Source organism: Nematostella vectensis, chromosome 8 (assembly GCF_932526225.1).
Source record: "Nematostella vectensis chromosome 8, jaNemVect1.1, whole genome shotgun sequence".
NCBI lineage: Eukaryota > Metazoa > Cnidaria > Anthozoa > Actiniaria > Edwardsiidae > Nematostella > Nematostella vectensis.
The window spans coordinates 7829398-7846030 of record NC_064041.1 but is presented as its reverse complement, the minus strand read 5'-3'; the positions used below and the strand labels follow the sequence as shown (position 1 = coordinate 7846030).

At 42.2% G+C, this 16633-nt stretch overlaps 2 protein-coding genes across 3 annotated transcripts in view; one reads left to right on the top strand and one right to left on the bottom strand.

The window, feature by feature from the left end:
• Positions 1-130: 130 nt before the first annotated feature.
• LOC5505712 (glutamate receptor ionotropic, NMDA 1) lies at positions 131-12313 on the top strand. Its single transcript, XM_048730892.1, has 9 exons — positions 131-1157; positions 2852-3287; positions 4293-4428; positions 4914-5163; positions 5637-5916; positions 6367-6591; positions 7722-7999; positions 8923-9086; positions 11003-12313. The coding sequence occupies exons 1-9, from the start codon at positions 732-734 to the stop codon at positions 11535-11537; spliced, it is 2730 nt and encodes a 909-aa protein (XP_048586849.1). The 5' UTR covers positions 131-731; the 3' UTR covers positions 11538-12313.
• LOC5505709 (nonsense-mediated mRNA decay factor SMG7) overlaps positions 12151-16633 on the bottom strand; it is a 26339-nt gene continuing 21856 nt past the window's right edge. For both annotated transcript variants that reach the window (XM_048730893.1, XM_048730894.1), the window contains exons 21-25: positions 15846-15941; positions 15267-15301; positions 14610-14758; positions 13829-14124; positions 12151-13423 (exon numbers count right to left, since the gene is read on the bottom strand). In XM_048730893.1, the coding sequence (XP_048586850.1) occupies positions 13331-13423; positions 13829-14124; positions 14610-14758; positions 15267-15301; positions 15846-15941 (669 nt within the window). In that variant the 3' untranslated portion in view covers positions 12151-13330. The remainder of the gene's footprint in view (positions 13424-13828; positions 14125-14609; positions 14759-15266; positions 15302-15845; positions 15942-16633) is intronic.

Genomic DNA, 16633 nt, shown 5'->3' with positions numbered 1-16633 from the left:
ATCCTTATTATAAATTCAATTGTATATATATTTTTTTAGTGACACAGTTATTATCTAAGGATTAAAAGGTATTTCTTCCCCTGTCCCAACTTAAACCAAATTTGCCCTTAAATCGTCTAGGAAAGTTATTAAATCCCAGTTAGCTTAAATTATGTCCAATCTAATAACTTCCAGCATCAATTACAAGTTACACTTTAAAACTCACGCAAATACAATCTGTTGCCTTGACGCCAGAAGATCAAGTTGGGTACGGACTTTCCCATCGACGAAACCCTCTGATTTTATTAAATAATTGTTTCTTTTCACGTTCCGCACTGCTTTGCAGAAATCTCCCCTTATGAATTTACCTACCCCCCGGCGTTTTTAAAAGGAGAAATTGAACTAGAGCAATTGGAAATTATAGTAAACAAATCTTGAAAGGCTTTGCATGTATTTATCACGACTATTGAAATTCTCGTTGTTTTTAGTTTGATTAAGTTTGACAATTGTAATAAAAGTACCCTTCGTTTTGTTAAACGAAATAAGGCTCTTTTGAGTAGATAGTTTAGCACATTCTGTTTTTAAGACTGCGGTTGCCATGTCATTCCTTTCCGACTTAATTCGTCGGCCGTTATCCCTTATTCAAGCAATCGAGAAAATATTTAAGTGCTTTGCAAACAGGGTTTGTGAATTAGAGATTAAGAACTGGTCGCTCAGAACACACTCAAGGACTTCTTCATTGGAGAAGCGTCATGCCTCGCAAGTGCTATAAGCTCAAGAGTTTTCTTATAGTTCAATTCTTTTTTCAAGGTTTTTTTCACGACATCTTCGCTAGTTGCGATGTACAACAGCTTAATTTGGCCATTTTGGTTGATAACAATTCGTCAAATTCACACCAGTGGACTTCAATAATTACTTTACGAAATGCCATTCAGAATTTTCAGCCGAAAACGACTTTTGCAAAATCTGCCAAAACAAACTTCACGTATATAAACTGCGGAAATTCAACATCAATTGCTCAAGCTATATATGTGTTTTGCAAAACATTAGGATCGCAGCAGTTCCATGGGGTGTTTTCTTCGTTAAAAGATCCACAAATTCAGGCGTTATCGCGGTACGCGGGTATTTCAGGACTTCCAATCTTCAGTGACTCAACGAATTCTATACTTCTGAATAAGGTAGGAAAATTATTTCAACTTTGTTCTTATAATACCATCATCGATCCTTCGAAAGGGATCTTCGAAAGGGAACGATCTTAACTATAACGTCTACTTTAAAATGTGTTAGATTTCTTTCTCGAATTTCTTTAAAATTGAAAAACGCTGATGAATTTTGGCGGCAAATTCCACTGAATAAAAATGCTATTGAATCTATAAACAATACGTTTGTTTTAAAGCTCTTTCTATTTATTTGTACTTCATGAAATAATTAGAAAAGGTCATTTGTCTAACAGCTCTGATGTCTTAGAGCGGATTTTGATGTCTTAGAGCGGATTTTAAAAGATATTGAGGAATGCCAGCCAATTGTTCTCAAGAAAACACTGGATGGATATTATTTTGAGCAAAAATACCTAAATTCAGTATTTCACCTGTGATTATTTATGATTGGTCGGCTCTTGGAAAAGCAATAACAATGAAATGTTATAAATTGGAAATAAGAAGAGTTGAAATTCCTGACTGAAGCGATAAATGTGCAATTAGAGAAAATTAGTCCTCATCCGGTTTCTGCTACTTTATTTTAGTTTTTTTTTTCGCAGGCTTGTTTTATTTTCTTAATGAGGTATTGGAGATTTTGGATGTTGACGTTATTTCTTGTCTAGATTTTTTTATTAAAAACTGTCTACAAAAATTAAACCGACAACTCCATATAAATAGCTTCATATCGATTCATAATCACTTATCCACCCTGTGGTACCACCACCCCCCCTACCCTTATTCCACCCCATGTGACAAAATAGCTGGAATGGCGTTGCTTGGCTTCATCATCTTAAGTAAGATTAGACTAACGCCCCAAGAAATTCAGTAAAGCGCTTGTCCATGTTCCGGAGACACAGCAGTCTTAACGGGAACCTAAATGTCTATAGCGCGGCTGTAAAAAGAGATCAATGGACAGTCTTCGCCGGGCGCAGTAGTAGTATATGAAGTTCAAAGTTAGCCTTTTTTGAAGGAGGGAGTAGTGTGGAGGTACTCCTTTACCGACCACAGGGAAACCGTCTTCATGGTAACCCGACTCTTTTCACATATAGAAAAGGAGCAGATGGAGCAAGTATGCGTGAATCTTTATTTTTACAAGATAATGAACGTTTATAATACTCAAAACAAGATCAAAATAGCATTGTCACGCAAGATAGAAGTCCGTCATATTCGTAAATTCTACCAGACATGCCCAAACATTTACAAAACCTACCATTTAGTACAAAAAAGGAGGGTTCCCTTGTGGCTGGAGTACCTCCGCATAAAAGGGCTTATCTCGCTCACGATATATTACTCCAAGCTTTAAACTCCAAAAGTTTTACACGGCCAAAAGTGATTCGTCGTCGAGCGCGATGTAAGTGGTTACATTTTTTGGCATCTAAGTATAGATAAAATCGTATTTCTATCATCAAAAATATTTTAACCCACTGTTTGATAGAACCTATATAGCGGGAATCAAGCCAATTCTGGTTCTCCCTAGCTAGGTTGACACAGTAAGTTGAATCACTACTTTGACCTTGTCAATAGTACAGCACAGGGGCTTTGTCTAGCAACTATCATTGTCGTCACTCTGATTAAATTCTCCCTGTTATGAGAAGGAAAGAAAGTTATAGCGAGAAGAATCAATATTTGACTTTGAATCATAATGAGGAGAATCAATACATTGATCTTGTTCTTAGGATGTCTACAGTAGCTTCGTCTATCTCCTACCCTTACGGGTAGTGCAAGCCAATGCGATATTTACCGTGCTAAAAACACTAGAAGTCGAAAACTTCCATCTCTTCTGTGACGCCCGAAACATCAACAACACCATTTGCTCCACAGGGAGCCCACTCCTCAAATACAAAGACTACAACACAACCGGTGATACCCGGACCGAGATATTGCGAGTACTTGGGCGAGTTAAGTACAGTGGAACTAAAGTGATCGTCTTGGATTGCGAGGAAGATGGAGTAGGATCCCTGTTTTCCGTAGCGGCCGAGTTGGGCATGGTGACGAGGGAGTATTTATGGATTGTGACTGAGCGTGTATTGGAGACTCTGCAGGGAGGGATGGGGATGATAGTGCCGTATAATGCCATTGGAGTCCGACTGGCCCTAACAGCAAGTAAGATAGGTAAGAGACTGATAAATGGGTTACAAGATTTTGGTGTCGACTTTGTGTACCGGGCTTCCTGTGTTAAAAGTGTACATATGAAGAAAAAGTTGTAGTTTTGGGGGTCTGGTACCGAGGATTCTTAGTTTCCTTTCATAGACCTTCTTCATTGAATAAAGACGGTCACAGTCACTGCTTTTCTCTTTTGATTACAAGTCATAAAGTTTACGAAACACCTGCGGTACGGCAACTTTAAAAATGACAAGAATTTTGCTGGTTTTCCAAATAGGGAATGTATTAGTTTCCTTATATGGAAGTGACCGTGTTTGATAAACGACAATTTTTCGGTAAATTTTCTTGATATGATAGTTTCTAAGCTTCCTGAATGATAAAAAATAATGTATGAAAACCATTTCCAAGATTTGATGATTATCCATCTCTTTTGGCGTTTCTAGGAAATATGACAAATCTCCATATAAGGTGTAGCTTATATTGCGTAGATTTCAATATTCCGTCTAGATGAAGATGATTCTGGGGGAGGGTGGATCATTTTTTTCTTTGTCAGCAAGAGGCCACATAAAACCATAGACCAAAGCATAGTTCCAATAGACCGTTTTCACGATGTTGCGCGCGCATCCAAAATGCCACAGACTGGCTCTAGCTGATTAAAAAAATGGCGTACAAGGTGGACTTTACAGACAAAGCTATAGAGAATGCTGTCAATGTACTTCTTTTGAGGAATTTTGAAGTCAAATTCCCCTTCGTCTGCGTTTTGGATCAGCTGTGGCCTTCCAGTCTGTGGCATTTTGGATGCGCGCGCAACATCGTGAAAACGGTTTATTGTCATAAGATACAGTCACGCAACTTGAATCCGTCTCCTGACACGCGCTCTGGCGCTATAGCTTTGCATCCATTGCAGCGTTGCGTGACCTCTTGACTTCTGTGCATGTTCAATCTGCAGGCCCAAGTTTGCTCTTGTCATATCTACATCACTCTTATCATCCTGACACAACCCCTTATTCATAGCATCGCGTGCAGCGTCGTCATTCCTGAGCATCGTGGACGCGCTTACTCTTGAATCGTGCAACGCTGACCAGTTAATGCCGAAGGCGCATCTTTCGTGCTCCAACTGGAGTCAGTCAACAGCTGACGAGGCGAACAGGTCGGTGAGATGAAAATATAAAATGTTAAATGGTCCTGCTCACTTCATCAAAAACATCGTTTTGTTTTAATCAAATGGGCTGGGTGTGGAGGACATGGTGAAGAATCATTTACATTTGAGTTTCTTTTAGGCTTTCTCTGACAGCCTGTATGATTGTGGTCTCTGGGACCCATAACATTATTTTTCTATTTGGCCTTGGCAGTCAGCTTGGATAGTCAGGGCCGTAGCAGGGGGTTGTCACTGGGGGGACGTCCCCACCAATATTTTCAAAATTTAAAAGGAAATAACCAGTAGGGGCGTGGCTGTTCCCTTCATTTTTTAATTTTTCTGTATCTTGCCCCCAATATTTTGAGGCCTGCTAAGGCTATGATAGTTGTGGTCTGTGTGATCCAAGGTCATTGCCTGGGTGGCTTTGGCAGGCAGCTCTGTATCTGCGGTCGACGTGTCCAATCATTTTTCAGAATAGAATATGGTCTTCTTTTTAGGTACTTGACTAAATCCATAGAAGCAACAAAGGGTCAGAGAAAAAGTGATCATCACTATGCTATCCTAGGACGAACCCACTACACCGGATTTGATTTCCAGGAACTTACTAACTGGTCAAGTACCAAGGGGCTCACTGACCAGGGCAAGCACCAGTTGCTGTACAAGTATGGCTTATTTGGTCGATCTTATTATGATAACTCTACCAGACTGAGAATTGTCACAATAGAACATGGATCCTATACATACCAGGTGATTAAGATGATGACGACAACCGTGATAAAGATGGCAAAATGTATGACTTCTTGTCGATTGTAGTGTTAATAATGACGACGGAAAAGTATTTTAGTGCTGTGACCGATGATGTCGGAAATTAGGATGTTAATAATATGATGGAGGCGATGATGATGCTGATGGTACCGAAGTCAAAGAGGATGATGATGTTGATAATGATAACGATGATGATAATGACTACGATGATGATAATATTGTTGTTGATGGTGGATGATAAAAATGGTTATAGTGATTATTGTGGTTATAATTGTGACGTCAATATAAAAGAAAGTAATGATGATTATATGATGATGATTATGATATCGCATCGAAGTATTCTAAATTGTAAACGTAGCTAGGGATTTATGGAATAAAAAAGAATGTCAAATATCTAAATAGTATTTTAGCAGCCAGTCTAAGACGAATGTCTAAACCACTCTCTTATTTTTCAGATTCAAAACATGTATCCCAAGTGTCCACCTGGCCGAATCACGTGCTTACCGCGTGATAAAGTGTGCGACATAGGCGTGCCGTGCACGCAGTACATCCCTGGCAACGACACGTGGATAGCCAAGCCCATCTGCATTTCCGGTCAGATGATAGAGTTACTTGAGCTGATCCGAGAATACGTGCACTTTACTTACGAGTTCTACCTTATTCGAGACCATAAGTATGGAAGCGTGGACCCCGTGACGGGGTTTTGGAATGGCATGGTCGGTGATATTATAACAGGTGAGTCATTGGGGGGGGGGGGGGGGTGTGCATAAGTAATCTTTAACTTTGAGTTCTACATCATCGAGGACCTCAAGTGTGATAGCGCAGACCCCCTGACGGGGCGATGACCGATGTTATTACATCGGTTGAGTCAGGGGTGATACATGGACCTACAATTTCTACATATTTGGAGAAACCACTGACAGGATAGTAAAAATACAAATGTAGATCACAGCACAACCCCGCCATGTTTTCTGCTCATAAAGAAAGTATCTTCATTTTGATATCCGTGACAGAGTTCACTCAACAGCAATCGATCAACATTTCTAATTTCAGAAGGAGAAAAAACTTTAATTAATAGGGTAAAATATGGCCAAGACTAATACTAAAATTTAATGGAAATCGAACTCAGTTCCGAGTTATCCAGGTTATGAGTTTGAATAATATGATGATATGATATAATCACAGGAAAGGCAGACATGGCTCTTGCAACGTTGACAATCACAGCGAGCCGTAGCCGAGTGATTGATTTCTCATCCCCATACGGGGAGGTTGGGATAGGCATCCTTGCGCGGACTGACACCACCTTGGGATCTGTGGTCAACATGGACTTCATGATTCCGCTCAGTTCACAGCTCTGGACAGTCATCCTCGCCACGATCCTCTTCGTTATTATAGTGTTGTGGGTTCTGGGTGAGTAATACGTGTTTGGCGTAATATACGATGTGACATGGCATGGTGTATTGCGTGACATATTGCGTGACATGTGGCGTGATATGACATATTGCGTGACATGTGGCGTTATATTTGCCTTGGCATAGTTAGACATCATTCTCGTTCCCAGAGCTCCTCCGCTGTTCTGTGTCGGCGGTCAGCATGAGCTCTGGGAACGAGAATGAGTATGGAAATGTAATGGCATAATATATGATGTGACAGAGAGTAATTTACTCGCCGCGATTATCTTCGTCATCATTACACTTTGGGTTCTGGGTAGTATAGACGAAGCTGTTGATCAAAATATCCTTTATCGAGGTATGAATCAACACAAGGTTAAAAAGGTATGTTGGGCGCCTCTTTGAAACAGATTGGTTGCGCTGACGTTTCGAGCGTTAGCCCTTCGTCGGAGCTCCGACGAAGGGCTCCGATGAAAGGGCTAACGATCGAAACGTCAGCGCAACCACTCTGTTTCACAGAGGCGTTCAACATACCTTTTCAACCTTGTGTTGGTTCATACCTTCTCTACACCACGCCTACGCAGACCATCTAGTTTTTCTACAGCTTGCCTGTAGTCTTTCTAGCTATACCATTTATCCTTTTTCGAGGCTTGTTCTTAGTTCTTGTTCGTGTAGCTGTATTTGCTGTGGCTAGTTGAACATTGAAGGTGGCGGTGAGTTTTTTTTCGAGTACCAACGTATATTATTGTATGACAGGTTAAACAAGTATGACGTGTTCTCTATGCATGGCTTGGCCATTACATCGGGATAAGAAAGTGTATAGTTACAGCTCTTTATTTCAGTACTTGTCTTTTCGCGCATGAGCTGACGATTGACATATACCTATTTCAAAAAACGTTGTCAATGCGAAACGGCAAATGGCGACTGGCAAATGGCGACTGGCACCGTTCGGGCTTAGAACTGCCATTTACTATTTGCCATTACCCATTTGCACTGACAACCTTTTTTGATATAGGTGTATAAAGGCAGGATTCTGAGCGGTTCGTTTACTCTTTTATCTAACCGCTGGCTTGTCCTGGTTTGCAGTGGTTCTCAATTTTTTCTCCTACTCTCTACAGTCCTAACATTCCATACTTGTCTTGTTTACAGACCGCAAGAGCTGGGAATGGTATTTAAAGGGCCGCTCCCACTTCATTCCCGACTACAAAAGACGCGTCAGCCTGCTTGAGAGTATGACGTATTCCTGGAGCACCTTCGTGCACGTGCAGGCGGGCACGGGTCTACCCATGAGCACTAGCGCGAGGCTTGTTGCTTTATTCTTCGCCCTTGCTATGCTTATTGTGAACACGAGCTACACGGCGGAGCTTGCAGCGTTCAAAGTCAAGGAACAGTTCGTACCGCCTATCTCCGGCATCGAAGACCCGAAGGTAACATGGTGTACCCAGGGGGGGGGGGGGGGGTAAGCCCGGACGTACCCAGTGGTTAAAGAGACCCCCGTGGTCTCGGAAGCCCTTACAGTCGTTTGACCAAAGGTTGTCATGAACCGGCTTTGCGACTACACGACAAGCCCGCATGTAAGCATGGGTAAAAAACACTGAAGCGCCTAGCTGCATGTATTAGCCACTGCATAACTTCAGACTTAGACGGTGTAGCGGTGGCTAATATACGCCTATTTCCAAAAAAAACGTTATCAGTGCAAAAGGCAATTGACAATCGGCAGTTATACGACCGAAAGGAACCAATGGATCCCAAAATATTTGTTCCATATTAAAAAAAAAATAAAATAGAACATACGACTATCCATTTAATATGATTAATATATGGTTCTGTAATTGCTTGAATCTATTTATCACCTTTATTTTTATAGATAATTGCTACACATAAACACCTTTCGGTCGTAGACCTGCCATTTGGCAATTGCCATTCGTATTGACAACTTTTATTGAAATAGGATGCAGCTAAGCGCTTCAGTGGTTTTTACCCATGCTTACATGCGGGCTTGTCGCGTAGTCGCATAACCGGTTGACGACAACCTTTTTACCAAACGACTGTATTCCACATTATATAGGAGGACAGAAGAATATCAAAGTTTATCCTTCCAAGTTTTTCACTAATAACAGTAGTAAAATAAGTGAACTCGTAAACACTAGCATACACACAGTGTTACCAGTCGGGCCAAGAGTTTCCGTGAAGTGTAACTGAGGCAGATCGGCTTTGCCAAGCTGAGAACGAAACAGCTGTTTGACATATTTTGCCACCAAAAGCCGGAGCATGTACGGGTTTGCCACCAAATCTCATTACCTCCCTTCATTCCCTTTTATTTTCTTTCTCATTCTCTTTCTTCCCTTAGATGCAGAACCCACCGCCCGACTTCAAATTCGCCACTTTGAGAGACAGCAGCACCGAGGCGTACTTCCGGTTCAGCAAGGACGAGAAACTGCGCCGCATCTACGAGCACATGAAGGACAACAACGTGGAGATGGTGGAGGATGGCGTGGCCAAGTTGATCAGTGGGTGAGTTGAGGCGGGGCCTGTCAATCATAGTGGGGGCGGGGCTAGTGACCTGTCAGTAATAGTAGGGGTGGGGCTAGTGACCTGTCAGTCATAGTGGAGGCGGGGCTAGTGACCTGTCAGTCATAGTTGGGGCGGGGCTAGTGACCTGTCAGTCATAATGGGGGCGGGGATAATAATCTGTCGTTATTATTGAGGGTGGGAGCTAGTAATCTGTCAGTGTTATTGGGGGTGTGGTTTAGGGGACTAGCGACATGTCAGTTTTAGTGGAGGCGGAGTTAGTGACCTGTCAGTCATAGTAGGGGCGGGGCTAGTAATATCTCAGTAATAGTAGGGTCGGGGCAGTAATCTGTTAGTGTTATTGGGGTGGGGGCTAGTAATCTGTTAGTGTTATCGGGGTGGGGGCTAGTAATCTGTCAGTGTTATCGGGGTGGGGGCTAGTAATCTGTTAGTGTTATCGGGGTGGGGGCTAGTAATCTGTCAGTGTTATTGGGGTGGGGGCTAGTAATCTGTCAGTGTTATTGGGGTGGGGGCTAGTAATCTGTCAGTGTTATTGGGGTGGGGGCTAGTAATCTGTCAGTGTTATTGGGGTGGGGGCTAGTAATCTGTCAGTGTTATTGGGGTGGGGGCTAGTAATCTGTCAGTGTTATTGGGGTGGGGGCTAGTAATCTGTCAGTGTTATTGGGGTGGGGGCTAGTAATCTGTCAGTGTTATTGGGGTGGGGGCTAGTAATCTGTCAGTGTTATTGGGGTGGGGGCTAGTAATCTGTCAGTGTTATTGGGGTGGGGGCTAGTAATCTGTCAGTGTTATTGGGGTGGGGGCTAGTAAAATAGAAGATAAGTGGCACTTCCTACTGTCCCATTTATGATAACCTTAGGAGAGAAATGCTTGATGTTCTTGAAAAAGACAAAACTAGTTTTCACAACAAGGAACAATCTTTTTCATCTACTCTTAAAACCCGCCAAAAAAAGGTGCAAAAGGCTGTTGCAAAGCACATTTTTCTGTGTATGTGTATAAGGAAAGGAAATAAGGAAATATAATAAGGAAAGGGAATATAGAAATTTATTGGTTGAAACAACCTATGTAACAAAAGTTATATGGTACCAATAATAAAATATCTACATCTACAAACATCTTGGGGGTTGGGGTGGGGGACTAGCGACCTGTCAGTGTTAGTAGGGGCGGGGCTAATGAAATGTCAGTACTAGTGGAGGCGGGGCTAGTGACCTGTCAATAGTTGTGAAGGCGGGGCTAGTGACCTGTCAATAGTTGTGAAGGCGGGGCTAGTGACCTGTCAGTGATAATGGGGGCGGGGCTAGTGACTTGTCAGTAATTGTGGGGGCGGGGCTAGTGACCTGTCAGTAGTTGTGAAGGCGGGGCTAGTGACCTCTCAGTGATAATGGGGGCGGGGCTAGTATACTATATATTTTTACACTACTTACTTTGCATATTTGTCGTATTAACCCATATCTTTTAGTTTAACTGTAAAAGTGTCCCCCAGTTAAAAGAATCACGATATAACCTTGATGGTGACGATATTTACTTATGATTAAATGATGTTGACTGATATTTTTATGATTATAAGGCCTGGCTAAACTAGGCGACATGTTTGCTTGTCTCCTAGTTTAGCCACCCCGAGAGACATTTCAGCGCGCTCCAAATCTTCTAGCAGCGACAAAGAAATGTTTCTCGTGTGTCGTGTCGCGCTCTACAAAATATGTCACGCACTACATGTTTTTGGTAGTGGCTAAACTAGAAAACGTTTAGGAGACTTGTCGCCTAGTTTAGCCAGGCCTTTAAAGGTGTACATTGACTACCAGCCGTGCCTGTGATAGCTCTCCCCCTAAAAGAATCATGATTATCATTGTGATGATACTAACTGATGATGATTAAAGTGTACTGTTCTCTGATATATTCAGCGAGTTTAAGCTGTACATTGACGACCAGCCGTACCTGGAGCATCTCGTGTCGTCAAGCGGGAATTGCATGCTACGGATGATCGGTAGACCTTTTGGTATCTCAGGGTATGGTATTGCGCTCGCCAAGAACTCGCCCTGGACGCGCCCCATATCCAACGCCATTATCAAACTCAACGACATGAAAGCTTTAGAGAACCTTTGGAGCAAGTGGCTAAAGCGGAAATGCGTCACGCAAGATGAATTCGGCAAGAGTCCCTCCGGGTTGAGCATCGAGAACGTCAACGGTCTCTTCGTGGTGGTGTGTGCTGGTTTTGCCATGTGCGCGCTTTTTCTTGGCATAGAAACCATGATTTATCATTTCCGCGGGAAATCGCGCGAAATTGCGAAGCTCAACGGTTCATGCCGCCGCCAGGAAAGGTTTTTTGCCACTGAAACGGAGTCTGGTCGATGCATGGAGATGAGCAATGAAGGTGCTGAATCTAGCGTGACGGATTTGTCGCGTTTGAGCGATAGCTGCGAGCGGGAGAGAAGGTAATCGAAAGGTGATGCGGTGACATAAACAACTCGATGCAAGAGTCGAGCTGGAAGTATTATGCTAGATTTTTTTTGTTTGCCAATAAATGAAAAAAAAAACTAGTAACAGATTATGTTCTCAAGATACTAGAGATATATCGAACGATTATATTATATTGACAGACAAGTACATTGATTCGATTACGAATTGCGTGACGGAAAAGGCAAGGTGGCAACCAATGTGGGAAGCTGTGCAAAACATTAAATACAATAATACAGGCCCAAGAACTTGATCACAGCAAGGCAAAATGGGGCGGTCTAGTACGTACAGTGTTGGGTATTACGATAATAGCAATAGAATACCATGACACTAGAGCAGAATGGGGCGGTCTAGTACGTACAGTGTTGGGTATTACGATAATAGCAATAGAATACCATAACACTAGAGCAGAATGGGGCGGTCTAGTACGTACAGTGTTAAATGTTACGTTAATAGCAGTAGACCACCATGACACCAGGGCAGAATGGGGCGGTTTTCAGCGTTTGAATAAGCGGAGGCGCATAAAAACAAAGAGCAGTGTTGTATGGTCAAAGACATCTAGTTGTTGCTGTACTAGCAGAAGTCCATCATGATATAGGTTGGTCAAAGTTTATTTTTTTTGATGTTAGACTTACATTTCGTATCTAGAAGTAACCCATGATCAGATCAAGCCTTAAGTTACACTTAGTTGTAAGGTGCATATGTAATGTAAATTTTACCGGGAAATAACCGATAATAAAGTACAAATGCTTGTGAAATTCTTTGTTGCCACATTCATGCAATTCGTGTACTCTTAACCAATTTTCGTAACAATAATCAAACTGGTTAGAATAAACGCTGACTTAGAGTGTAAGTCACATATACCCTTCACCGACATCTGATTATTTGAGCCACCGTCAGCTTTCACAATGTCATGCTGGTAAAATGCCAAATGTACCCAAATCCAATCGTTTGGATTTATTAAAATCGTAAATCTTTGTTTCGAGATTTCTTTACAATTTGTATGAAGTAGTGAATACAAGCAATAACAAATGTGTGGCTGAGGGCTCTTTAAGTCGTTTCCCCTAGCTTTTGGTAAGCAACTAGAGGGTAAACAGAATGCTGTGAACGGTTGAGAATATCCCAGTTTTCCTAGCTTGTTGGCCCCTAAAGAACCTTTCCAGATACGTAAACTGATACCTCGAGTTCACCTCTCAAATTCTGATCATTCGTGATTTCACGGAGTGGTTAAGTACTTATGGAATCATGCACACATGCTTATAGAAACGTGCACATATAGAGACTGTGGTAGTGTGTTAGAAACTGTGGTATTGTGTGTTCAACCCCACACAATAGCTATAGTCAGCTGCCCCTTCACCCCGAACGCTCACTTATCTTAAGATTATGTCATTGCATTATGGGAAGAATGAGTCAGCCACTTTAAACCCCCAAACCCTAACTTTACGTCCATCACTTTAACTGATAAACCTTATAAGAGTGCCGAGTTTATACTACTCGCAACCTGCCTATCGAGGGTGAAATGAACCCTAATGTTTGTTCCTAAAATATCAAACAAGGGTAGAAACTCCCCTTAACTCCAAAGCATTAGACGCTAAATGCCCGCAATATGGTGACCAGCGGTAGCCTGCATGCACTGTTATCGATGTTGCTTTGTGACCAGCGGTGTTCTTGTTGATCATGCGCACTGGTTAGACCTTGTTGGTCCAGAGACTGTATCTATGGTAACATACCATTCTCATCATCACCTCACCGTGGCAGCTCCTAACCCCACCCCCTCACGTGCCATTTTGGTTCAGCTTCTGCTGCTCTTGTAGAAGCTGCTGAAGGGGCGAGAGGCCCTGGGCCGAGAAGTCAGACCCCCAGATCGCCTGAAAGTGGAAATGAACAACCGTTATCACCAAACCAGGCTCTCTTATGACATTTTAAGCTTATTTACCCGAGCTCAACAACAACAAATAAAAAAGAAACAAAATTATTTTTTTTAGTTAAAGGTGCGTTTTCCCCAAATCGCTAGCTTACCCGAGAGCATTTACCTGGGGTAAGATCGAATCTTGGAAAATGGAGGTAAGAGTTTTTACATTGTTTATTTCCCTTTAGAAATCGGTACTGTTACTTTGGACATCTGTCGTGTCTGTCTGTCTGTCTCCCGGGGGGGGGGGGGGGTGTAAGTCCACTATACCTATGTTGGTATGTTCACAAGAGCAAGCAATACTGCACAGGGGCCAAATTACCCCTACTTTACTTGAGAAAATGCTGGGGTCGACCTTTCTAACCTGTGTTGGTGGTGGTGGTGGATTGTTGTTCACGATGGGCACGCTCGTACTGGGTACTGGGCCCCAGACACCAGAACCCCACCCACCACTCAGCCCAAATCCGCCGAGAGGGCCTGGAGAAGCACTCATGGGAAGACCTGGAACCGTGCCCCTAGAGATGAGGGGCTCTCCTGGGCTGCTGGGAAGGGAGCTCGGGCCGTTGGGCACGTGTGGGATCTGGTCCAAGTGAGGTACTCGTCCTGTGGGTGAAGGGACTGATAGTGCAGGTCTTTGTATAGGAACAAGCGTCGGGGCACCTGGAAATATTAAAAATCAATCTTCAATCGATCAGTCAGGGCCATAGCAGGGAGTGGACACTGAGCGCACGTGCTACCAAATAACATTATAAGGAAATGACCAGTACGGGCGTGGCTGTGCCAACAAATAGTCCCTCAATGTTTCTGTATCCCAGATTTCGAGAACTACTACGGCACTGCAATCCTTTATTAAAAGCCTTTTAGCTGTGTACACTGAATTGCTGGGGTGCCTGTTTAGATATACTGAACATTATATAAAATGAACTTATTGAGGCGATTCATGTATAGTCTAATGAAATGATTACTAAAGCCCGGAGCCTTGGGAAACGAGACTTCCACTTATTTTTACCTTCAATATCTCGAACGCCTTCAAACTCCAAGTAATTTTTCAAAGTCATTTCTATATATTCTACCCTCTATAATTGGAACTAGTTATAGGGAATCAACTGTAGTGTTCACAGCACAGTCTGGACACGTCTTGTTACCTGGTACCCCACCGTGGAGGGCTGAGGCGAGGGGGGCTCGCCATCCTGACTGGAAAAGAGAGTACTGCGCTACTGGTGACGGGCCTGTGACAGGCTGGTGTTCCTGGACACCACCTGCCACGCCATCACTGCAGCTATTGAACAGGGAGCTGGAAAAGGGGAAGGAGAAAAACATAAGAGCACTGTCAACTATAAGGTAAAGGACGACCTCTTGAGCACTTGTGACAGGGCCGGGTCTAGCCTTTCTCTAAAAGGGGGGGTTTGGCTCAGTGACAAAGGGGCAAGGGGGGTAATTTTTTTTGTTACATATGGCTTTCTGGCAGCCCAAGGGGGGGGGGGTGTTAAACCCCCTAAACCATTCCCCTAGATCCGCTACTGTATGAAAGCCCTGTATCAATAAGTTAAACATAGCATTTCGAGCATGCAGCCACTCAGACACGTGAATCTAGCTAACGAAGATATTCCGGGAGAAGAATTGCCGAAACCTACCATTTTCTAGCTTTAATTCAGTATCACTTCAACATGTTAATGCCGCCATGTTGAATTGCGTCCCCTAAAATCTCCCAGCATGCAAATGACTTATCAACTCGACCCAATCCCCCGCGAACGTAAGAATGGCGAATAAAAAAAAATATATTTTTATATAGTATGGCCCACCTGGTCTCGGCAAAGGGAGTTGGCGATGAGGATTTCTGTAAAAAATATAGGAAAAATGAGCATTTGTTCTTCAGTGAATCGAAGAGTTTTAACAACGTCCTGATTTTAAGATAACGTTTTTGTTCTATTTCTTCAGTGTCAAACTAGAGGTATCAAAGACAATAATATTTCACTATACTTTACAGAGCATAATGAGTAACAATAACATGTGAATATTGCAAAATAAGGCATATCTCTGTACGAAAAGAGAAAACTTGCATAAAAAGTAAAAAACATCAAGAAAATCGCCTCAAAAGCAAAAAAAATCATGGCAAATTTAAAAAATAACATAAATATGGATGTAAACAATAATGATTGTAGTAAGCCAGAAAAGCCACCAATGTCAACGAAGATAGCAAACTTTATGCTATGCTATCTATATGGATCCAGTTAAACACAGAATAAATACTCTTCAAATGATGGGTGATATTAAACCCCATGACAACCCAAGGGAACAGTTGAAAATTTGATAAAATCAAATTTTGTTTATTTAGATGGGCTAAAGGAAAAGGATTAAAAGAAAATCTCCAAGATAATTACCTGATGCGATAGGGGTGAGGACGGGAGGAGCTTTGGACCCATCAGATCGAGGTCCAGGTCGTGCGGAGATTGGGGCGACTTGATTTCACAAGCAACCTAAAGAAATGCAAAATTATTAAGGACTCTAAATTCGACTTGTGTGACTTTTCTATGCTTTGGCAATAGAATTGAGGCGCTTGTATAACTTGCTTACGGGCTTTTACCCGGTGTTTTTCGAACTCGTATAAAAAAATGAAATAAAGCATTAAAAAATCCGCCTCAAAAAGAAAAAAAGAAAAAAAACATAAATATGGATGTTAACAACAACTGTAGCGAGTCAAATAAGCCACCAATATCAACGAAGACAGCAAAATTCATGCTATATGCCATCTATATGGATCCATTTAAATAATATTCAAATGACGGGTGACACAAAAGCGGCCAATATCAATGTTGATATTGACCCCCATGGTAACCGCAGGGAATAGTTGAAAATTTGAAAAAGTCAAATAACAAAAATAAATAAATATTTAATTTTCAACTGGCTTAAAGAAAAGGAAACACAAAACAATCAACAAAGACAACAAAAATACGAAAAATAGAGAAGCAATACTGGCTTCGCTTCTAAAACCAGAGAGCCATCGGCAGTCCTAGTGACAGCTTTGGAATTTTCGCTCTCTAAAATTTGTCTTCTCGCATTAAGACATTAAACCCTGTGGGCCCGTATCCCATCTATCTTATCCAACCTGTATATTTAAGGAGAGTAATAGAATCGCTAGTAACGCTGGCCGTGGTGCCAACTTCAGTGA

What these genes read in the sequence shown, in the direction of transcription:
- LOC5505712 (XM_048730892.1), top strand. Translation starts at nt 732, where the DNA reads ATGCCTCGCAAGTGCTATAAGCTCAAGAGTTTTCTTATAGTTCAATTC. An exon ending in ACAGCTGACGAGGCGAACAG is followed by an intron (nt 4,429 to 4,913) that starts GTCGGTGAGATG and finishes TCTTCTTTTTAG; the next exon opens with GTACTTGACTAAATCCATAG. An exon ending in CCGGCATCGAAGACCCGAAG is followed by an intron (nt 8,000 to 8,922) that starts GTAACATGGTGT and finishes TTCTTCCCTTAG; the next exon opens with ATGCAGAACCCACCGCCCGA.